This window comes from Ochotona curzoniae, unplaced genomic scaffold, assembly GCF_017591425.1.
Source record: "Ochotona curzoniae isolate NIBS_2020 unplaced genomic scaffold, NIBS_Ocur_1.0 contig_3176, whole genome shotgun sequence".
Lineage (NCBI taxonomy): Eukaryota > Metazoa > Chordata > Mammalia > Lagomorpha > Ochotonidae > Ochotona > Ochotona curzoniae.
Genome location: NW_024465746.1, coordinates 1,512,564 through 1,536,706, shown reverse-complemented (window position 1 = coordinate 1,536,706; position 24,143 = coordinate 1,512,564). Strand labels below are relative to the sequence as shown.

Genomic DNA, 24,143 nt, shown 5'->3' with positions numbered 1-24,143 from the left:
GGCTGGAGCTGGGATCCAGAGTCAGTCTGGAATCCTTACAGGGTGTTAGAGCCACAGCTGCCTCAGTCGTCACCCCTGTCTGGTGGGGCTGCATTGTTGTGGTGTGTAACACGAAGATCAGTGAGCAAAATGACAATCTGAAGCTCTCATCCTCTGGTTCACTCCTGACTGACACTGGTGCTGCTGGGCCTGGGTCAGGATGAAGCCAGCCCCGGGGAGCTCGGTCATGGCAGGGCTCGTGTGCCGGAGCCATCGGCTGCTGCCTGTCAGGATGCGCTGGAAGGAGCTGGAGGGGAGGGCAGCGGCGGCCTTGGACCCAGAGTCTAGTGCTCAGGAGACGGGAGCGTCTCAACAGTAACTAGGCCTGATGCCGGTTGCTCATTTTTGCTTTAAAATTTTATCATTTGGAGTTACTTACTTTTGGGAATTGTTCCGAAAGTTGTCCCAGAGAAACGGTAAATTTTTTACAGTAGAAAAAGGTTTCATAAAATGAGTCACAGGTGAAGACCTTATTTCTGCCTTTGACAATTCATCCATCTGTTATCGTTGCTACCCCCTTTGTGGGCACGCCCCCTCTCCGTGTGGAGTCTCAGCTTTCCCCTGCTATTTTCAGTTCCTGGCTCCCTGTTTTTTTAATTACCTCCAGTGGAATTACTTGTAGGATTAGATTGAAGTTCTGATGCTTATTGAAGAGAAACACGAAAGTACAGCTCATAGATGGAGAGGAACTATTCCAGGTCACAAACTCATGTAAAACAGTGGAAATGTACCCCAGATTGATGTGTTCCCTCATCTTAAATTATGTCCAGCTTTGACCTTTGGGCTTAGTCTGAGTTGTAGTGTTAAATATGATATTACTGTCACTATTCATCACTTTACCAAGTGTCACAGCATGCTGAATTCCTGTAGTTCGCTTATTTCATGGTTCTCAGAACAGCCCGTCTCCTCTTTCTGGACCAGTGTGAAGCAGCTTGCAAGGAGCAAGCTGTTGTCCTGGAGCCGAAACTCACTCATGGAGCTCCTGAACATGTGCTTAGGGTCCGCCCGCCTAGTGTTTCATTGGGCTCTTCTGGTGATCACGGCGGGATTAGCCTGCAGCTCAGTTATGTTGTTAATGCTTATACTTGAAATATGCACAAATAAGTTAGATTTCTTTGCATCTACTATGTGTGTTGACTGTTTCATATAGCATGTGACTCTGTGTAAGCCGCTTAATGAGTCACTTGAAGGATGTTTAAGCTTCACTATATCCTTTGCATTCCAGTGTTAATGTTTATACTGCACAAATTGTTTATGACATCACCTTCTTATTATAAAAGCTGTATAATGTCACTAAAATAGATTTTAGCCAAAAAAAAAAAAAAGAATTCTATCATTATAGGGAGTTGTTCATTGTATTATTTAAAACAGCATAGAATGGAAAGCAACCATTTTAACAAAGAGCTAAAAATTACTTGAAAGGCAGAGAGAGACCTTTGGTCTGCTGGTTTATTCCCCAGATGATGGCAGCAGCGGGGAAGGGGTCAGGCTGAATTCAGGAGCCAGGGACTCCAGGCAGCGTTCCCCCCCCAATGGCAAGGACCCAAGGACTTCCCTGCTTTCCCAGGCACCTTCGTGGGGGCTGCACTGGGAAGCAGCCAGGGCTTTGTTCATGTGCTTTTCTTTTTCAGATAACAGCTTAATCCGCTATACCACAGCGCCAGCCCCTCTGACACACTTTTAACAAAAGTAAAAGGCTTTAACTGTTTTGGCAAGCTGTGTAATGTAGATGACTTACGCAGTGTCACTGAAGATGAAGCTTGTGTGTGTTTAAAAGAAAAGTAAAAATGTTGATTTGATAAGAATTCATTTGAAAAAAATATTGAAGGACAATATGTGATGTGATGAGGGATGATTTTCTTTTCTTCATAGTGCTAAAATCTTTGTAGAGTTTAAAGTTTATTTTAAAATGAGAATCCACTTATGAAAAGCTTGATGATTCTTTTAATTTTTTTCTTTTCGCCATTGAATGCACATATATACATTCAATTTCTTAGCTTTTGTGGTGAGAGAATCTTAGCCAGAACCCACAGATTGTTCTGTTAGCAAATGATGGGCTGTCGCTCTGGCCCCTGCAGGAGCCAGCTGTGTTACCGTCTGTGCTGGTACTTGCATGGGACAGAAGCATAGGTGAAAGCTAATTTTGAAGTGAATGTTACTTATTTGGGGGAAAGAATAGGAGAAAGAGTCTTGGCAGAAAGTAAAATGTGTTTGGAAAAGAGTTTTGATGGTGTAGGTTGGATTAGACAGGCCTGAGAGAGATGAACATGAAGAACAGATGCTGGCCAGAGCGAAAAGAAGCAATGGGAAATAGGCTTCCTGTGGGAACACTTAGCTGAGAAGCCCGACGGGGGAGAGGCTGCTCGCAGGCCACGTAGCTGGTGCTGTATTCAGGAACCTCATTTGGACCTGAATCATTCTCTTGTGCTGAGCAAATCCTGTGTTCCTACAAAATACAGATCGGCCTCTTGGACAGTTTCCTTACATATGTTACAAGTTTTGCAGCGGAGATGGTATGGTAGCTGTGCAGCCTGTAATTTTACAAATGAGTAAACATTTTATCAGTGTCTGTCTTTAAATGACAAATAAGCTTTATGCCTTCAAGAAATGTTTCACAGTTGGAAATTTAACTGAAATGAAAAAGATGTGTCAGGCCCTCCCTCTTGGAGGGTGCATGGTGGTGTCTGCGTGATGGTAGCATGAAGGTTATTGGGGCACCCTGCGCCATGCGCGTTAGGACTGTGTAAGAGCTGCCCTTTGTGACTCATTTCCAGGCTTCTGCCTCTAGCTTGAAGTCCTTTAAGAATTCAGTTGGGGGGCCTCATAGTTTTAAAAATAGCCTGAAGTGCTACTTAAGTGTATTCCATATTTAATCAATGCATTGAAGCAAACTGTTACTAATAATTGCAAGTTTCAGATCACAGATATATCACACTTTTTTCCCCCTATATATATATATTTGTGTTCATTCAGTGTGTATGCCATTCATTTATTTTTTTCTTGTTAGTAGCAGTGAGGTTTTCTTTGAAATGTTTTTTCTTGGATAGTTGCTAATGTCATTGGAATGGTTACGGTAAGACTCCCCACATCCCGGAACCTTATTTGAATTGCAGAATCAGAGCACTGAAAATTACCTTCATTGCTTGGATTTTGGTGGGCATCAGTCATTCAGCATGCTTTGATTGAGTAACTGCCATTGGCCAAAGTGCTAGGCTTAATGGTACATGCAGAGAAATGGCTGTTACCCTCCCAGCCTTTCAAGTGTTGTAGGAAAGAACTTCAAAAATACGTTATTATGATAGAAGTGCTATGGTGGAGGGTGCTAAGGGATGTGGGAGTAGAGGAGGGCGTGGGCTGCTTATTTTGACTATTGAAATGCTAATATTTAATGATTGAGTCATACATTTGGCACTTAAAAACTCTTACTAATGAAATTGAAAATTGTCAAAACTTTGCAAAAAAAAAAAAAGTGGACATTTTTGTTTGTTGAAAGTGTGACTGTTTAACGGGGATTTGATTAGTTCAAGATTGCCGATGTCTTTTGATGCAGAATGACATGGAACCTAGCAAAGCTGCTCCACTGAATGCATCGAAACAGGATGGACCCATGCCAAAACCTCACAGTGTTTCCCTCAATGACACCGAAACAAGGAAGCTCATGGAAGAGTGTAAAAGACTTCAGGGAGAAATGATGAAGCTCTCAGAGGAAAACCGACACCTGAGAGTAAGTGCTGTGGGTCGGGCTGGCGGAGACCAAGGGGAAGGACACGTGAGTGCGAGGCCCTTTGAGGTGTATGCTTGCTTCTTCCTCCTTCACCCTCCTGGGACTGGCTGGCCCTGGCCTCTCGAGGCCATCTGTCCCTTGGCATGCTGGCACGTCTGGCTGCCCCGCAGCAGTGTGGGCATCCCCTCCTCCTTGTGTCCTCGTCCTGCTGACCTGCCCAGGACTCACAGCCCCCACTGTAGCCAGCACTCACGTGAGGTTGTCGTCTGGAATTAGGTCCTGTTAGCATTTCCTTTACGGACCCAGCTGATCACTTCCTACTTTTAATTTCTCTGAGCCTCATGGTTCTTAATCTAGAAGATCCACCTGAATCAAGCAGTGAGGTTGAAGAAAGCAGGGCTGACCAGGCCTGAGGTGGTGTTGGGCTGTAAGCTGGGAATCACTGCTCCCCAAGTGGAACTGATTAACGAAAGACCACGGAAAGCCCAGCTCCACAAAGTCCAGCGATACAACTCATAAGCACTGAGTATTAGACATTTCTGTTGCCGTTGAAGAGGCAGAGGGATAAAGTCAACATGCTGGGTCATTCCCAGAGTGTGTGAACTGTCCGGGACTGAGCCGGCCAAGACTGGAGCTGGGAGCTGTAGTTGGGGCTCCCACGTAGCAGGCAGGCCCACCACCCTGCTTCCGCTCAGCAGAAGCAGCCGGAAACAGATGAGGGGCTGAGTCTTGAACCCTGACACTCCTTTGTAGTATGCAGGTGTCCTGTTGGTAGGCCAAATACCTTCCCTGGTTTACTGTTTCAGTTCATGTTTACAGTTGCTTTTAAACTTAGCAGGGGTTATGTCCTGATAAATGTTTACATGGAGAATGTGTTTAACCTATCTAAGCTGCTGCATTGGTGACAGCACACCCTAGAGGTTCAGCGGTTTCCCTCTGCTGGGAAGGCCAACTGGGAGCTGCCACTTTCCTGCTGCCCATCTGCTTTTGAGAAGTTAGGGACCTCTGGTGTTAAGCGCGTTGTGGGAATGGTCAGAGAAAATAAAAATTTGCAGGTAGTTGGCAATTAATCCTTGTTCTGTGCCCAGCCTTGGGCAGCCAGCTTTGCGTCTTGAGCTTTTTAGCCCCGGTAGTCTCAGTTATTGGGCATGTTTGGTTTTCATATTGCTTGTGTTTTCTCCTCCCCAGGATGAAGGCCTAAGGCTCAGAAAGGTAGCACATTCGGAGAAGCCAGGCTCGCCCTCAGCCGCGTCCTTCAGAGAGAACGTCACCAGTCCTCTCCCTTCGCTGCTCGTCGTCATCGCGGCCATCTTCATCGGATTCTTTCTGGGGAAGTTCATCTTGTAGAGTGAAGCATGCAGAGAGCTATTTCTTTTTTTTTTTTTTTCCTCTTGACCAGAAAAGATTTGTTTACCTACCATTTCACTGGTAGTACGGCCCGCAGTGACCATTTTTTTTGTGTGTACAGCGTCATATAGGCTTTGCCTTCAATGATCTCTTACGGTTAGAAAACACAATAAAAACAAACTGTTCGGCTACTGGACAAATTGTATATTATCAGATCATCACTAGCAGATGTCAGTTGCACACTCAGTCCTTTATGAAATTCATAAATAAAGAATTGTTCTTTCTTTGTGGTTTTAATAAGAGTTCACGAATTGTTCAGAGTCTTGTAAATGTTATTTTAATAATCCCTTTAAAATTTATCTGTTGCTGTCACCTCTTGAAATATGATTTATTCAGATTGTAATCCCACTCATCCAGGAAATGCCAAGGTGTTCTGTGGGGAAATGGTGCCTCTTACAGTGTAAATTTTCTCCTTTACCTTTGCTAATATCATGGCAGAATTTTTCTTATCCCTTGTGAGGCAATTGTTGACTGAGTTTTTCATCCTTACAATCCTGTCCCATGGTATTTAACATAAAAAAAAAATAAAACTGTTAACAGATTCTTGCTCGATAGCTTGTTTGTGTCTGTTGTGTCATTGGGAGGGGGGAATCAGGGTGTCCACTGTGTATGGAAATTTGAAATTTATCATTCTTATTTTTCATTAAAACCCTTTTCGATATTCTAGTATTTGTAGTTAGAAGTTCTCGTTGTATTAAGGAAAGGAATTGATCATGTTTTAAACTACTTTTGGTATTTTGGGAAATCCTGCTCTGTTTGTAAGAAATACAGCCAAGTGATGCCAGGAGTGTTGGGGTGCTGGGTTCTCTGCAGCGGGGACTGCTCTGCCAGCATTTCCTAAGGCTGACTCTCCTTGTTGCTCAACTACCTTTTAACCAGCCTGACAATTTGTATGACTTGATAGCTCATAAAAATAGTTAAAAGCAGCTGCATTTTTTGTCCCCGATTTGATGTAAGTCATTTTGGTAATTAATAAGCAAGTTGGGAATTTGTGACCAATGACTTTGTCCTTCTCATCTTTCTCTGACAGATGACTGAAGTGTAACGAATACAAGGTGCTAGTAAGTTCATGAAATTCCCCGTCACTAGGTAGTGTAACAGGTGTCGTGTGCGTCTGACTTTATTGTTTAGGCTAGCAGTGCTACCCGTGTTGGTAAGGAATAAGCCTTACAGAACACTTGTTTTTAGGTAGGCACTTTATAAAATGCATTATGCAGCACTGGTTTTGAGGTAGGTTGTAGTCTGGGTACTTCTTGAAAGTACATATGGGCTTTTACATGTCAGCATGTTCAGATTCTGTAAGAGTCATTTAATTGTATGAAATGCAATCATTATCTTACTGCTAGTAATTAACACTTGGAAGGAGTCCAGCTGTAATAGTAATACATGGATTAAATTGTCTTCATTCCTTCTGTGTGTAGAGATTGTTGCTTTTTTCTGCCTGCTTGCTGCTATATGTAAGCAGGGAATACACTTGCTAGTACTGAAATGCCCTTTTAAGTGACTGACCTTACTTCCACAGGGGACGCTAGCTTTTTAAATAGCACTGAATCGTATGTTTGAAAAATGTGCCCCGATTGTGTGCTGTGTGACCATTTATGAAAAGGACTTTGGAAAATTTGTATCACATGTAGAAATTCCTCTAGGTATCGTAGGTCAGAATTTCTTTAAAATTGAGCTTATCTGGTCTAGCAATGTTCTGCAACTATAATCTTTGGGTAGGTACCACTTTGAAAACAAATCTCAACAGGTTAAACATTTGACAAAGGTTATGTTTCCCCACAGGTGATCTGCCACTGTAGGCTCGATCTAGGGAATAATTTTCCTGGAGTGTTTTTGCACATCCCCATTCAACAATTTTGGTGTGTCTGTGTAGATTTGAACAAATAGACCTTTACCAGAGTTAGGGAAAGACCAGTGCTTAGTTTATGAATTAAACAAAAGTTGGAAGGTAAATAAATGATCTTTATTTTGTAGGTTGCAAGGAGGGGTTATGTGAATAAATAAACTGTTTGGAAACGTGGTGAAGTGTCGTTTTCCTTGCAGCGATGAGGCCCCTTGGTCCCGCGGTGTGTGACGGCTTCCACGGTGCTCACCGTTGGTTGTTGATGGTCAGCCGCAGTTCTGACCGCGCTCTCGCTGGTGCAGGGCTGAGGACAGCTGACGGGCGATTCCTGTACAGGAGCCAGCTGCGATGTGCATCCTCAGCCCCCTACGTCTCCCAGTCTTACTAGTTGTAGTGGCTTTGACATTGTCATTGAAATATTTGTAGCACTGGAAATGTGGGACTTAGTAGGGTAAGGGAAAAAAAGTTTTTGTCTTTGATTTCTGGTGGTAGAAATAGTGTATTTTAGGCAGCTTACAAAATACAAAGTTCTCCACTACACACATACATTTGGTTTATTTTCCTATAATATTAATGCTTAAGTGTAATTGGAAACTACAACTTTGTATTCTATGTTTTTGACTTAAAAACCAAGTGTTTAAGTGACCACAGAGTGCTTCATTTTTACAGCATTAAGGTTGCGGACATTTTCTATCACTTGAATGGCCTAGCTTCCAGATATTTCCTCTTTCTGTTAGGCATGTCCTCATTCGTGCGTTTCTTTGGAAAGGTTTTTGTTTTCTAGTTATTCCCATGTTTTTCCATGTGGAAAGGAGGTCCAGGGCATGCTACTGCATAATCGAGTTTTTTGCAGTGGTTATCAACTGCTGCAGTACGTTCATTAACTCACCCCGGGCTTGCACGCGGTAACTGGCACCTAAGCAGGTCTCCCAGAACTACTAACCTAGTTGCACTGGGGTGGAGCAACGACATGGCATTTTTAAGACACAAGGTTCCGGTCATTCTCATCCAACAGCCACAAGCTGCTTGTTACCCTTGTAAATGCCCAGGACGCATACAGGACAGAATGAAGACTTTGGCAGTACAGAGAAACTTCAGAGTCTTCGTTTACTTGTAAATCGCAGGAGTTGCCTGTCGCTAGTGCTTCATGCAGAAGCTGTAAGGTTGATGCTGCAAAAATAACAAGGGCAGATTTTTTACTTGTAAATAAACAGGAGCTGTAAGTACAGAAATAAGGAATTGAGAAAGTTTGTGGACTTTGCTTTCAGTTAGCATTTTCCAGATATGCAGAGTGATGACCCAGCAAGGAAACTGGTCTGTCATACGTTTCTTAGACTGTCAATGTAGGTCACTTCCAAGTACAAATTTCCAATGTGCTGATCAATGCCAGGTCTTAGTTTTGTGTTAACACACGTGGTCCCCAGAGGGCACATGTGACCTAGATGTGTGCTTGCCTGCAGTGTGGGACGGGGCAGGTTGGAGGCTAAGCTTACTCCAATGGCATGGAAGGCAGTTGAGTGGTGCTGCTGACTATCTCTCAGGTCAAGTACTGAATTGGGGGGATTAGATTTTCAAATTTTTATTTTTACAAAGAAGTGAAGGGAAACCCGTAACTGACCTCACGCTGTAAGTCAAGTGGACATTTGTGAACAAACATACTTGTGTTGTAAGAAGTGCTGTAGGATTGACAGAGAGTGTGGCCTTTTGTATTCTCAGCATGCTCCCCTGGGCTTAAATGGTTCTTGAAAGCAGATACTTGCTTTTTAAAATTGTAGTCTGAATTCTGTTTATAGTTCTACAGAGAATAAGGGGTTATGCAGAAAATGTTTTTGGGGTGATGTGGGGTTAGAGGAAGGAGATATTCTTTAGTGACGTAAGTTTAAAAAATATATATGGATTAAGAGGGAAAGTAATGGCAGTGTGTTGTACAGCCTGAGCACCGAAGTTGCTGCTGTTAGTACATTCCTGTGACCTGGAGGTGAGGGTTGGAAGGCAGTGGAGGTGAGGAATAGAAGGCAGTGGAGGTGAAGGTTAGTAAGGCAGTGGAGGTGAGGGTTAGAGGGCAATGGAGGTGAGGGTTGGAAGGCAGTGGAGGTGAGGGTTGGAAGGCAGTGGAGGTGAGGGTTGGAAGGCAGTGGAGGTGAGGGTTAGAAGGCAGTGGAGGTGAGGGTTAGGAAGGCAGTGCAGGTGAGGGCTGGAAGGCAGTGAGGTAAGGGTTAGGAAGGCAGTGGAGGTGAGGGTTAGAAGGCAGTGGAGGTGAGGGTTGGAAGGCAGTGCAGGTGAGGGTTGGAAGGCAGTGGAGGTGAAGGTTAGTAAGGCAGTGGAGGTGAGGGTTGGAAGGCAGTGGAGGTGAGGGTTAGGAAGGCAGTGGAGGTGAGGGTTAGAAGGCAGTGGAGGTGAGGGTTGGAAGGCAGTGGAGGTGAGGGTTAGAAGGCAGTGAGGTGAGGGTTAGAAGGCAGTGAGGTGAGGGTTAGTAAGGCAGTGGAGGTGAGGGTTGGAAGGCAATGGAGGTGAGGGTTAGGGAGGCAGTGGAGGTGAGGGTTAGAAGGCAGTGGAGGTGAGGGTTAGAAGGCAGTGGAGGTGAGGGTTAGAAGGCGGTAGAGGTGAGGGTTAGGGAGGCAGTGGCGGTGAGGGTTGGAAGGCAATGGAGGTGAGGGTTGGAAGGCAATGGAGGTGAGGGTTAGGGAGGCAGTGGAGGTGAGGGTTGGAAGGCAGTGAGGTGAGGGTTAGTAAGGCAGTGGAGGTGAGGGTTGGAAGGCAGTGGAGGTGAGGGTTAGGAAGGCAGTGGAGGTGAAGGTTAGAAGGCAGTGGAGGTGAGGGTTGGAAGGCAGTGGAGGTGAGGGTTAGAAGGCAGTGAGGTGAGGGTTAGAAGGCAGTGAGGTGAGGGTTAGAAGGCGGTGGAGGTGAGGGTTGGAAGGCAATGGAGGTGAGGGTTAGGGAGGCAGTGGAGGTGAGGGTTAGAAGGCAGTGGAGGTGAGGGTTAGAAGGCAGTGGAGGTGAGGGTTAGAAGGCGGTGGAGGTGAGGGTTGGAAGGCAATGGAGGTGAGGGTTAGGGAGGCAGTGGAGGTGAGGGTTAGAAGGCAGTGGAGGTGAGGGTTAGAAGGCAGTGAGGTGAGGGTTGGAAGGCAGTGGGGGTGAGGGTTAGAAGGCAGTGGAGGTGAGGGTTAGAGGGCAGTGGAGGTGAGGATTAGGAAGGCAGTGGAGGTGAGGGTTAGAAGGCCATGGGGGAGGCATCAGTCTAGTATCGGGAGGACAGATTTTGCCTTGTGTGCTGTTGTCATCCAGTGTGTGTATCTATGTAATATGTAGTTAAATATCTAAAAGTGTATGAAGCAACTTGGAATTAAATTTAGGGAGATAACTTCACTTGAGAAACCATACCTTTAAAAATGCTTGAGAATAAAATTGTTTGCAATGTTATTTGAATACTTCTGTGTACCTTGCCATTGGAGTTGTATGATAAAATTGGAATAAAATTAACTTTCTTTTAGCAGTTTAATGATTCTGTTCAATGCATTGAGTTAGTGAGTCATGTCTGGAAGGGAGGTGCCCTTGTACTGTGGGATCATCCTGGAATTCTTCAACTGGGGATATTATTTTAAGGTATGATTTTCTACTAAGATAATTCTGCAAAGAGGAATGACCAGAAGAACATTTGTAGTTGGGTAAAGTGCTCCTGTTGTAGGTGGTAAGTGAATGGCAGTTTAGGAGGAGGAACACATTGGAGTGTACTGAAAGTCACCTGTGAAATGCCAACAATGTGATGTGTTCATTACAATGATGTCAGGTCAGACTTCAGTATTGAACACGCCTTGTAACATCTGTGCAGAAGTGAACATTTCCACAAGTCATTTTAAAAGTATTTAAGGTTAATACTTTCCACCTGTTACTGTATGTGTTTCCTTGGAGAGAGTGAGATAGGTAAGCGGGCTTCCCATGTGCTGGCTCCTCTTCCAGCGGCTCCCTGGGGGACGGGAGAGTTGAAGTCAGGGGTTCAGTCCAAATCTCCACTGCGGGGTGAAAGAAACCCAACTGAAGATCTGCATTAGCAGGAAGTTTGAACTCGGAGCAGAGCAAACTCTTGACCCTAGGCACTGTGGGAGACAGGAGGGTGTGCTAGCCCTGACCTTACCTGCTGGACCCACACGCCTGCCTGCGCTTCTAGTTCCAAGATGTGCGTTGCAGGTGCTCGCAAATGTGCCCAGCATCTCCAGCCCCCAGGAGCGTGGGAGTGAGCTGCGTGACGGCGGCCACACAGCAGGGAGAGCCCTCACCTTTCCTGGACTTGCTTTTTCTGCTTAAGACAATCCTCCCAAACTTTGCCACGTTTACTTTAGCTCTTCTAAGGAACAAGCCATCAAAACAAGCCACTTTTGGTCAAACGCGACAAGTTGATATTAGCCATTCTTGTCCATGTGTTGTGTGTTTATTACAATCTATAGTATATTTGTATTTATCTCTAGAATGCCACCCCAAACTTGTACGTTATTCTATATTATTTGTCTAGGTGTAATTTTTTTTTTCCTTTACTGACTTAGACAAAGTAATTCCTCCGAGGTGTCGTGTGTCCCTTAAACTAGCACCATTTTCTTCTGTGCTTCTGTCTGGGGCCATTGCAATGATGTTTTTTATTGCTGCCGATGCTGGAGTTGAGATTCTGACATCAGGTCCAGCAGAGCCCCTGCCGCTGCGGCTGCAGCTGCTGCTCACCCCAGCAGTGCTGTCGGCCACCGCGTGTTAACGCCGTCTGCCAGTGCTTGCATGCTGGGACGCTGGAGCTGTTCTCTTTCCTGGTTCTGATGCTGATCACCCTAGGAGTCTTGTGTGTGAGTCCTGACCAGAAGACATGGGCCTCAGCTGCCTGAAGTGTAGACTTGCCATGTGTCACTATGTTAATAGCTCATCTGTGTGTTCTCACAGTGAAGCGCGTCCAAGGAGAGGTGAAGTCACCTTCAGGCCCTGCCCATTGTTGCTCCCTGTATCTCTGCATGTGCTGTGGACTGCGGGTCCATGTCTGTCTGTGTTGGTGTGACACGGCTTTCCCATGTTTTGAAAATCTGGGATTTCTATTTAAGAAAATTCAAGATGTGCAATGCAATACTGCAATTACACCTGTCAATGATTTTCTGGAGTGGAGAAGCTTCACCTACAATTCTCTCTGCTTGGTTTATATGCTAGTATGCTACTTGTGTGATCTGTATTACCAAGTTGGGAACTGTGGTTGAGATATGCATGTATTAGCTACCAAGTGCTTCCTCTGTGTTGGGGAGAGGTGGAGTTTTGTGGGGTAAGATTAGATGACAGGGAGTTTGAATGTAGAGGTCTAGGGTATTGTATTGACAGGAGGGGAAAGACCCTGATATAGACTTGAAGCTTGAAGCGCAGTAAGAGCTGCTCTTATGGATTACATATGTATAGCAGGTGCACACACACTGCCTCATTCTCAAAATAGCTTTTGAATCCAACACAGATAAATCTGTTCTCCAACTAGGATCCAAGTCTTGGTCCTATTTCAACCCTTGATCACACCCCTGCTGTCTCAGGAAATTGTGACTGGGGGTGTAATGACACATGAAAGTCACATAATGTATGCTGTAGGAATGAAATTACTTTGGCCTCTTTTTTTCTGTTAAGGACCAAGAGTGTGCAGTGAAAATCTCCAGTTCTGAAAGCCTTGAAGAGCAAGGAGTAACACACCTAAAGCTTACCAAGACACACCACACCTCGCGGTCGGGGGTTGAGGTGTGACTGTAGTAGTACGGTCTCGAAAGGTGTTTTGAACTTGTGGCTCTTAGTAGTTGGACTACCAGTCAACTTTTGGACTATCAGTCAGCTTAGATTGTCAGCCATAGCAACAACGATATGCAACATATAGCATATCGTTTCGAGTGTTGGGCGTGCGTGAGCCCTGTGGGAAGCAAACCTTCAGGCTGGGATGGAACTGAAGGATGTAATTCCAGCTCTCATTTTGCGGGATGTAGCTCCAGTGGCTTGTTTCTGTGCAGCCCGGCTTCTTCTGTAACTAGGATAATAACTAGCTATTCATTGGATGTGGGAGGAGATTAGAGGGGCAGGCCCATGGGGCAGAGCTGGAGAAATTTCATAAGTAGTGTGAACAAACAGTGTGGAAAATTGAGTAGTTGTCTGATTGTTCGAGTTGAAAGTTAATATGATATCCAGACAATGGATATTTGGCTTAAAATTTGCTTTCGGAGTCTAACCAGCTCTGCGGCTGAAGACACTGTCTGACTCTTGGCGAAGGCTTGGCATGCAGCGCCCGCAGAGGCGGCGGGTCAACAGCGTGGATTCGGGAGGGTTGATGGGTGGGATCTCAACTCTGCCCCTGAACAAATGATGGAGCCTCTTCCCAGCTATGCTTCTGATTTATACTCTTTCACAGCCTTGTAATGTTCTAAGACAGCAAGAGATTTAAAAATCAGCATTACTCTGGCCTTTCATCAAGGAACAAAATAGCACAAAAACTTTCAACCAAGTTTTGGGACTGGCGCCGTGACATAGTTGACTACAATCTTCCATTCGTGACGCTGGCATTCCTGACAGAGGCTGGTTCTAGACCCATCTATCTCACTTCTGATCCAGCTCCCTGCAGCTGGCCTGCCAAGGCGATGTGGGAGACCCTGCAGCTGCTCCTGGCTCCCAGCTTTGAACTGGCTCAGCTCTGGCCATTACAGCCATTTGGGGAGTGAACTAGTCAATGGGGAAGATCTGTCATTCAGTTAAAATAAATCTTTTAGAAACATTTAAAAATCTTGACAGTTTAATTTGTTGTAGCAGCCAGGGCTAGGTCAGTCTGACCAAACTGGCGCTCCACCTGGGGCTCCCACGTGGGCGTCAGGGAGGAAGTGCGGGAGCTGGCTCCCAGGGTATGCATTAGCAGGAAGTGAATTTTAGATAAACCACCTGTGAACGTTAATATGCAGTATTGAGTTTGTTGTTGAGTTTATTTCCTGAATAAGAGGGTAACAATAGCTGGTCACAGGAGATTCCTCCTGACCCATGGTCTTACTTTTTTGTTGTTGTTTTAAAAGATACATTTATTTTTGTTGGAAAGTCAGAAACAGAGAGAGGGAGAAGCTGAAAGATATCTTCCGTCTGCTGGTTCACTTCCCAAGCTGCTACAATGGTTGGAGCTGAACTGATGCGAAGCCGGAAGCCAGGAGCTTCTTCCGGGCCTCCCACACAGGTGCAGGATTCCCAAGGCTTTGGGTGGTCCTCGACTGCTTTCCCAGGACACAGGCAGAGAAATGGAAGAGAAGTACGGCTGCCAGGACATGAGCCAGTGCCCATAAGGACCCATAAGGGTAGTCACTAGGCTACCACGCCAGGCCCTGGTTTTACTTTTTGAAGTCTCAGTTGCCCATGGTTAACTGAGGTCTGAAAACATTCCACAGAAAATTCTAGAAACAGTGTAAACTTTAACTCTTGGATTGTACTGAGTAGCATGATGAAATCTTGCCCTCTGCCATCACCCGCCCACCTGGGAAATGAATCTTCGCTTTGTTGGTTGTGCCTGTGCTGTGGCCACTACCTGCCTGTGGTGGCCAAGCTCTGTGTGTGAGCAGAGGGACTGGCAAGGGCTCGTACTGCTGTTGTGGAAGGAACCCTTCCTTCCCGCAGGGACTCGCACTGCAGGACTGCGTGGACGGATGCCCTGTGTGCAGGTGCCACAGGGCACAGAGCAGACTGCAGCAGCAGCAGCAGCACAGTTGGTCCTTTGGTGCCAAGCTTTCAGCTTTGCAAGAATGTTCCCGTATGACCTTGCTGGTTTTCATGTCTGATACGGCATTCAGTACGTTGCACGGACGGTCCAACACTTGCTTATGGACTAGGTCTTGGGTAGGACGAATTGGCCTTGCTGTAAGTGTTGGAAGCACTCTGAGTGGTCAGCGAGGCTAAGCCAGGACTAGGTGTAACAAAGTGGAGGCTTCCTGCTACAAGTCAAGGAGACTCTCTGAGGTTGGCGCTACCCACGGCTCGGGTGCCCTCTGGGAGTCTCGAAAGGTACCCCCTGCACAGAGGGCAGAAATAGTAAATAATGCCCATGTCCCACTCCCCAGAGACAACTGCATAAGCTTTCTAAACTTAGATACAACATCAAATATGTAATTAACACTCGTTGTAAATATTACGATGCAAATCAGCCTGGTGATTTTATAAGTCAATGAACAAAAAAAGAACTCATTCTTACCAGGAGAAGATTTTTGAAATTATAAAATAAAGTACAAGAACGGTACCCCGCACACCCACACTCCTTTAGACATTTCAGTCATTGTTACTATTTGGCTCCATTGCCTTGTCATTGCTTCCGCTTTCTCCTTATGCACACAGATGCAAATGCATTTTATATGTATGCATTCATATTCATATATATATACACGTGTTTCTGTAATGGTGACAGTGCTTCTATGTGCATGTTCATATTCTATACATCCTTATTTATACACACCCACACTTAAAGTCATTCAAGGGTCGGTTACCTCTACCAACAGCTTGTATTACCTCCGACCGCCATGGTGTTTCCTACAAATAGGACTGTCTCCTTACATAACCACATACACAGGACCCTCACCAACCACAGCAGTATTCAGCCTGCTGTGGTGTTGATCCCCGCACCCCCACATGCCTGTGTCAGGTCAGCTGGGTGTGGCCACAGCGTTCCCGTCTTCAAGGACAGGAGCCTGGGTCACCCGCTGCTCATCGTGGTTATGTTGCCAACCTCACCCTGCCAGCCTTGTCTTTGATTGTTGCATGGGTACATTTTGAAAAACACAGCCATTCCCAGGGTCTAGCTTTTAAATTAGAGAGGTCTCCATTTGTGGTCCCTTTTTGCTGGTTGTGCCCTTCCCTGGGTGTTGTGTCCACAGGTTCGTCACTGCTCTTGACGTGTGAATAAAAATAACAATTGGATGATAGCAAAAAGGACAACTCATGTATTTTGAGATTAAAACTTGAATTTGGGTTTAGCATGGTAGCCTAGTGGTAAAGTCCTTGCCTTGTAAGCGCCGGAATCCCATATGGGCACTGGTTCTAATCTCAGCTGCCCTGCTTCCCATCCAGCTCCCTGCCTGTGACCCGGGAAAGCAGTCGAGGACAGCCCAAAGCCTTGGGACCCTGTACCTGCGTGGGAGACACAGAAGAGGCTCTGGGCTCCTGGCTTCAGATGGACTCAGTTTCGGCTTTTGTGGCCACTTGGAGTGAATCACTGGACAGAAGATCTTCCTCTCTGTCTCTCCTCCTCTCTGTATATCTGACTTTCCAGCAAAAATAAACAAATCTTTAAAAAAGAAACACTGAATTGACTTCTGGGGTTGTAGCCTGCTTAGTTTTTTTCATTACTGTGATGCAACACCAGAGCACTTACTTTGCCAAGAGACAGCTCAGTTTCGAAGGTTCAAAGTGCGACAGGCAGGGTGCAGTCTGGTCCCGGGAGGGGGTGATGGTGAGGGTGGAGTGTGTGCAGAAGTGGCCTGTGACAAGCTGGAAGGTTTGTGACAACCCCAGCAGCACTCCCTTCTGAAGGTGCAGCCCCGCCTCCCTGAAGTCCTTACACAGGGACTCGAACCTTCAACCTCTGGGCTTCTGGGGCCCACCCGTGGGAATGCTGACTTTGTCATGCAGTCTTGGGCAAACTTGAAGTAGCTTTCTTCAGTCTACTCAGCTGTGAAAAGTAGATGATCAAAGTGTAGCCCCAGGAGGTGGCGGTTTGGATGAAATGAGCTGTATAGCAAGTGCGCAGATACAGTGACAGACATGAAATGAACACGCTGGCAGCGCTAGCCCACACATCTTAATTCTTACAACTGTTTCTAATTGAAAAGTAGAGTCTCAAGTGTGACAGTGCCCAGCGCCTGGAGAGGCCAGCGTGTTCTCAGTGCCCAGCCTGGCTCGGAGCTCTTCTGCCTGTCCCCCACCTGTTCTGGAAGGTGTGCTGTGCGTACCGCTCTGTAGCATCGAGCCGCAGCCTGGAACTTGTTCCTGTGCAATCTAGCACTCTTTATTGAAGTGGGAATCAGCCTCACTTGGATAGCCCTTTGAACAGTTGTGCAAAGCGTGTGGGGCTTTGAGTGTAAGTGTACTGCTAGTTGCCGGAGTCTAGCTAACTTCCTGGCATTCTGATAGCGTTCAAAGTTCTCCTGTGACGTCACACGGAGCTGTGGCAGCCAGGGACCTGCGTGTCTCTCTCCACCATCCCACCAGGCTGCTTCCCCCTCTATGCCATGAAGACCCTGGAGTCTTTTCATTTCCTCCTTTCTCCTTCCATCTTCGCCCTTTCCGTCTTCCCGTCTCCCCGCCCCCTTCCAACTTCCCATCTCCCTCCTTCCCCCTGCTATTCCCTAGGGAGGATCTGGGACACAGCCCGAGCCAGGGAAGCCAGGAGGGCAGGGCGATCGCCTAGCAGCAGGGAGGGCGCCTGGGACCAGGCCATGTGACCCACAATGGACCCTTTGCTTTCTCCATATTAAGGCCGACATGTTTGACCAACCTCTCAGTCCTCGCTGGAGGCTGCTATTGCATCTTGGTGTGTCACATCTCTCTTTTTTTTTTTTTTTTCTTAAGATTTATTTTATTTTTATTACCAAGTCAGATATACAGAGAGGAGGAAAAATAGAGAGGAAGATCTTCCGTCTGATGATTCACTCCCCAAGTGACCGTAACAACCAGTGCTGTGCCGATCTAAGCCAGGAGCCAAGAACTTACTCCAGGTCTCCCACATAGGTGCAGGGTCTCAAGGCTTTGGGCCATCCTCGGCCGCTTTCCCAGGCCACAAGCAGGGAGCTGGATGGGAAGTGGGACTGCCAGGATTAGAACCGGCACCCATATGGAATCCCAGTGCATTCAAGGCAAGGACTTTAGCCACTAGGCCACGGCGCCAGGCCCGGTGTGTCACATCTTATGTGTCACATGATACTCATAAATCCTGACTGTGGCTTTTGGCAGTTTAGCGTACACTTTAGGCCAACTCCTACAGCACGTCCTGAGGTCTGTAGACACTCTATCTAAAGTACTCATGAACCACCAACAAATCTTGGAAAGAAAAACATTCGCTGGTCAGGGAGACGTGGGCCAGAGGTCTGGCTCTGGCGTCCTGGGCAGGCTGCAACTGCGGTGCACCAAAGTGTTGGTCTGGAAGTGACAGACCAGAGGCCCAAGGCAGGTCACACTTGTGGGACATTGTTAAGGGCAGCCTGGAGTTTGAGGCTGGGGTCCTGTCGGAGGTGGGGTTGGTGGCTCCTTGATGGCCTTTGGCAGGCCAGGTACTTGATAGATCCTATATTGGCTGGATCCGCTGAGTAACACTGCACTGGTTTGTGAGAAGCAGGGCAGGGACCTGATGGGTTCCAGGTAGTCACAACTGTACTAGGCCAGGGACCTGAGGCTGGGGTCCTGGGGGGAGACCTCCACTTGCTGGCCTCTGGCATGGCCACAAAACTCAAGCTTGCCTCTCTGGTTCAAGAAGCAACAGGATGTCTGGTCTCAGGGACCAGAGCGTGTGTGTGTGTGTGTGTGTGTGTGTGTGTGTGTTGGAGCTGGAATGCACAGTGCATGGGAGAGGACCATGTGCAGGTTGTACATGAAGGATGAGTTGGTCTGTTTCTGAGAAACAGTTGAAGCTTCAGAAAGACGGAAAAAGGCCAGTGTGTGGAACGTAGTCGTTGGCACCAGCTACGTTTTCTGTGGCTTGGGGGATGGATTCATTAGATATGATAGGGAGAGATTCCCAAACCCAGGACGTGCAAGGCCTACACCCCTAGTCAGCAGGAAGCAGTTACAGAGGATGAGATGAAATGACATCCTTCATCAACTTTTAGAAAAGGGGTCAGAAGTCTCAGGAGGAAATGAAATGGGCCAGGCAGGTGGCAACTTTAGCTGGAAGCCATCACTCCCCTGCCTATGTAATACAGGAATCAAATGACCGCTCCCCTGGGACTAGAGTGGGGGGACCATGGAACCACTTCCTCTCCCAGGCAATGGGGAGGGGTGCCCGCTCTCGCCCCGTGCACGCCAGATGAAGGCAAACACATCTTTGTCTACTAAATCACCGTGTTTCTGTGATTTCCTCACCTTTTAAATAAACTTAGCCAGAAAGAAGTCATCTAGTCCCACTCTTCCCTCATTGCCTTAAGATGCCATAGACTGATCCAGGTCTCACAACGTCAACCGGTTTCAGGATGTAGATTTGGCTCGCATGTGGGCGACAGGGATCCGAGTGCTCGAGTTCTCACCTCCTGCATCTCATCCTCCTGTGCTGTGCGTTAGCTGGAGTCGAAAGTCAGGACCCAGACTTGAACTTGGTCTCCCAGGGCCATGGGTGACTTCACTGCCACCCCAGTTCAGAATGTACCTTCCTGATGCTTCCCCGGCCCACGGCCTCTCCAGCCCCGTCCGTGTTCAGTGACTTTCCTGCCGGTCCTCTGCTTCTCACCTGTCCCAACTAATGCCATGATCTGCTTGCTACACGCCTGCCAGAATCTACCATCGAAGATGACCTTGACTGCAGGGGCCCCACTCTGTTGAGCTCTGCAACCCCAGCCTTGAAATCCTCTGTGGTTTTGCTCAGCAGCTCAGTCTGTGCTGGATTTGGCTAGCCGGTGGCTATCAGTCCTTGACTGGTCTGCACCAGCCCCTTTGCTGCCTGGCCCACTCAAGGTGAGGGGCCCCTACAGGCATTCCAGTTGGGCAGTGCGAGGAGGGGCCCAGCCACCCTGACTTTGACTCTTGGTGACTATGGGGACACAGGTTGCAGACCGCTGAGAACTCACCTCAGCTAGTACAGGGTGTTGGTTCTTCACTGTGCTGGGAGGTGGGGCTCAGACCTGAGTCGAGAGGGGCTTCATCGGTGGGTTCTGCACCCTGCAGTCTTCCCTCGGGGGACTTGCCTGGGCTGTGGATGCTCTCACAAACTCCGAGTGGGATGGGAATGAAAGCACTTGCAATGCCTTCCCTCCAGCGACAGCTGCTCAGCCAGCTGCTGGGGTTTGAGTCCTGCACGAGTGGCCGCCTGTGTGTGGATCTGCCGGGAAGAGCTGCAGGCCTGAGCCAGAGCTGTGTGCATGCATTTGCATGTGCATGTGTGTGTGTATGTGTTTGTATGTGTGTGTGTGCGCACGCCCTGCTCATCCTGGGGGGACTCCCAAGTAAACGTCCAGGCAAGTGGCTAGTTAGGGAGGGAGCTTTTGGGAAACCCATGCGGCTCTCGGCTCTGTCAACATACTAGGGAACAGCAGTGCCTTGATCATACACCAACATGGCTACATGGAGTTTACTGCTTTAAAAACAAGGCTCGTTCTGCTTGTTGTTTCCAGGGTTAGAACCTCTGGTCCGCCTGAAGACCTGTGCCTGAAGGAGAGCTGAGTTACCTTCAGTCACTGCAAGAACGACCCTTGAGGCTGACATTCGAGGAGACTTAGGAACACTAACTCCACCATCCCACTGAGGGTGTAGCTCTCTTCATCCATACGGTGTTGGGCCAAACCAGTGATCATGCTAAGCCACTCTTTCCTGATAACTTCTCGTCTGTGGCAGCCCCAACACTTTAACTAGTGTTGTGGGCTAAGGGGTTGATTAGTGCTCATTGGCCTGGGCAGGAACAGGAACTGGGCTTGTGGCTAAAAACACCTAGACTAATTGGACTCATCTGTATCCAATATCCTGCTAAATGAGGATGTGGGGGGAAGAGTACTAAGGAGAGGTGAAGGAGCAATAAAGGGAGACTTCACAGAGACTTCCACCGTCACTGGTCTCCTGTCGGTGCTTCATCCCCAGACCCTCTCTGAGTCCACGTTACTGGCTCTGCTGGTTGGAGAAAACTAGCACGTGGGATTTGCAACAGGAGTCCAAGCATCTGCTGGGTTCACGTATGACCGAAGTGTGGAGACTTTTTGGCTTTCTAAAACAAGTGAAATACATTTACCTTCCTGGCCACCAAAACCTGAATGATTTGGGGAAAATCAAGATGGCAGAATAGGGTAAGGACACATTTAAACAGATGGTGAAATGGTGTGAAGCAGAGAGGGCACATTCCAGGAAACAGAGGAGGGCAGAACAATAGCACAGGGGTACCTGGAGACTGACAGATACAGGAAAGCAGCAGACACAACGGTGTGGTGTTGCAGTGACTGATAACCCAACAACATTCACCAATTGGTGATCTGAATCTCAGCGGCAAACACTCCACCAGCAACAAGGTGGGAAGGGACTTTCACCAGGAGCTCAGGAGGTGACACAAACAAAAAAACTGTCCGTCCTGCTGGTCCGTTCGGTTTGACCAGGAGCAGAGACAGAGCAGCAGGTCCCAGATGGGCAGTGCGAGAACAGGTGAATTTCAGAGCCCAGTCAGCCCCTTGGAGCTGAATCGAGCGCCATTTTGTTTAAGGAGAAAAAGGCTACAGGACAGTACTGCGTGTGTATTGAGCAGGGAGTGAACTGATTTCTGGCTCAGCAAACTGCAGAAACATGACATCCTATAGGTTCCACCCTCAAGCAGCAGATCAAGAACTCTAGTAGTGGTACGTCAGGCGTCATTTTGTACACTGTGGCAAAAGCTTTAGGACTGCAGGGACAACAGTGAGCTGCACATACACTGAGTTGGGAGAGAACTCACTGAGCTCAGTGCATTGCACTGGTCCCACAGGAAAATAATACTGACTTTGACATCGTATTGGTCAAAATAGGTCTGTGTGGCCCTCACACCTAATAGCCAACAGTTCCTGTAAGATTACCACCCACAACCTAGGTATATAGGATGCATGGTGTTTTCCTAATGGGACCTGCTCCAACTGGAGGTGGGAGAAAGGTTGTACAGACAACGGTGCAGCCTCAGCACAGTATCACAGGGGATGGAGACCGGTGAGCCAGGAGCTGGGGCTACGGAGACCATGGTGAAATCTAACACAAGAACCCAGACCTGGAACTCACTGGAGGAGTGGCACTAGTGACTGCAAACAAAGAGCCATGTATCAACTGCAAAAAGTAAAACCGAACTGTAGACCTGTGGGTGAGAGCTTAGAAACCTGCCCCCAGGAGAAGAATCTGCTAACCAGAAGTACAATGATCAAGAGCAAAAGAAGAGACAGAGGCACAATGAATATTACTGAAGACTCTCCTGCAAAGGAGCAAAAGCTTTTGCCAACCTCAGAGTTACCTGAGGAAGACATCAAGAAAATGGGAGATACAAAATTCAAAACACTTGTTATAAAGCTTCTTATCAACAGTGGGAAGCACATAAAGCAGGCACTCAAGGAATTCAAGGAATATGTCACACTGGAAATGAATCAAATGAAAGCTGATATATCAGAAATGAAGACTACAGTGGAGCAAACTAAAAGTACAGTGGAGACTCTCCAAAATAGAATGAAGGAAGCAGAAGAAAGAATCTCAAAATTAGAAGATATCTCCTGTCACTAGGAGGAAACAAACAAAAATCTGGAAGCAGAACTGGGTCAAGCCGAAAAAAAAAAAAGTAAGAATGGAAAGACATTATTGAAAGGCCAAATTTAAGAGTTATGGGAGTCCCAGAAGGTGCAGAGAGAGTTGGGTTTGCAAATGTATTGAATGAAATAATAAGGGAAAATCTCCCTAATCAAGAGAAAGAATTGGGAAACAAGATCCAGGAGGGGCACAGAACTCCCAACAGGCTTGACCAAAAGCGATCTTCACCAAGACACATGATCATCAAGCTCTCTTCAATTGAACATAAGGAAAAAATCCTGAAATATGCACGTGAAAAAAAAATCAATTGACATATAAAGGAATGCCAATTAAACTCACAGGAGATCTCTCACAGGAAACTCTACAGGCCAGAAGAGAATGGAGTGACATACTCCAGATTCTAAAAGAAAAAAATTGTTGGCCCAGGATAACATATCCAGCAAAGCTTTTCTTTGTCTTTGAAAATGAAACAAAATTCTTCCACAGTAAAGAAAAGTTAAAAGAATTTGCCTCTTCCAAACCTGCCCTACGAATGATACTTCAAAATGTTCTCTTGACAGAGAAGAGGAATAGCACCCACCAAAACCAAAGGCAAACGGGAAGAACATCCCAGTAAAATGACAACAGAAGACTAAATCAATGAACAACACATTGCTAAAATGACAAAACCTACTTATTACCCATTCATATTCACTCTGCAAGTAAATGGCTTAAACTCATCAATCAAACAGATTAGTAGACTGGATTAAAAAACAAAACCCATCTATTTGTTGCCTACAGGAGACACATTTCACCAACAAAGATCAGTGGAAACAATATCATGGATTTTGATTTATTTTTTTGTTAGTTTCATCTCTTCAAAACTCTGTCTCATTAAAATTTTCAATGACCCATACGGGAGGATAATTGTCTTCTAGAAGATTGATTTTTTCATTTCTTCAGTGACACATTAGTCATTCAATAGCATGTTATTTAACTTCATGGTGTTGTTAATTTGTTTTTTTTTCCTGTTAATGACCTTGTTTTGTGGCTTTTCATTTAGGGGATGTACAGTAACTGTAATGGAGACTATTATATCCAGATGTGAGGATCCAATGCAGTATGCATCTCTACTTCCAGAGAAAGATGGACTCCCAATGAAACAGTTACCTATATCTTTTTTTAAAAGTTATTTATTTATTGGAAAGTCAGATATACAGAGAGGAGAGACAGAGAGGAAGATCTTCCGTCCGATGATTCACTCCCCAAGTGAGTGCAGAGGCTGATGCTATGCCGATCTGAAGCCAGGAACCAGGAGCCTCTTCCGGGTCTCCCACGCAGGTGCAGGGTCCCAAAGCTTTGGGTCGTCCTCGACTGCTTTCCCAGGCCACAAGCAGGGAGCTGAATGGGAAGTGGAGCTGCTGGATTAGAACTGGCGCCCATATGGGAACCCGGGGCGCGTTCAAGGCGAGGACTTTAGCCGCTAGGCCACGCCGCCAGGCCCAGTTAACTATATCTTGACATTAGGGTGCTGGACTGTCTGCCATTGTCCATGCCCGCAATGATGGACATATGACTGTTAATGACAAACTATAGTACAGTTAGAATACAGGGGAACTCAGTGAGTAGGGAAGGGATTAGGGAGGGGGTAAGGAAATCCCAGGGCCTATGGAACTGTATCATAAAATGATAATAACA

The 24,143-nt window shown here is 46.7% G+C and overlaps 1 protein-coding gene across 2 annotated transcripts in view; it reads left to right on the top strand.

Annotated features, from left to right (window-relative positions):
• VAPA (VAMP associated protein A) overlaps window positions 1-5,724 on the top strand; it is a 36,159-nt gene extending 30,435 nt beyond the window's left edge. For both annotated transcript variants that reach the window (XM_040979226.1, XM_040979228.1), the window contains 2 exons: window positions 3,590-3,763; window positions 4,952-5,724. In XM_040979226.1, coding sequence (XP_040835160.1) covers window positions 3,590-3,763; window positions 4,952-5,110 — 333 coding nt within the window. In that variant the 3' untranslated portion in view covers window positions 5,111-5,724. The remainder of the gene's footprint in view (window positions 1-3,589; window positions 3,764-4,951) is intronic.
• The last annotated feature ends 18,419 nt before the right edge of the window (window positions 5,725-24,143 follow it).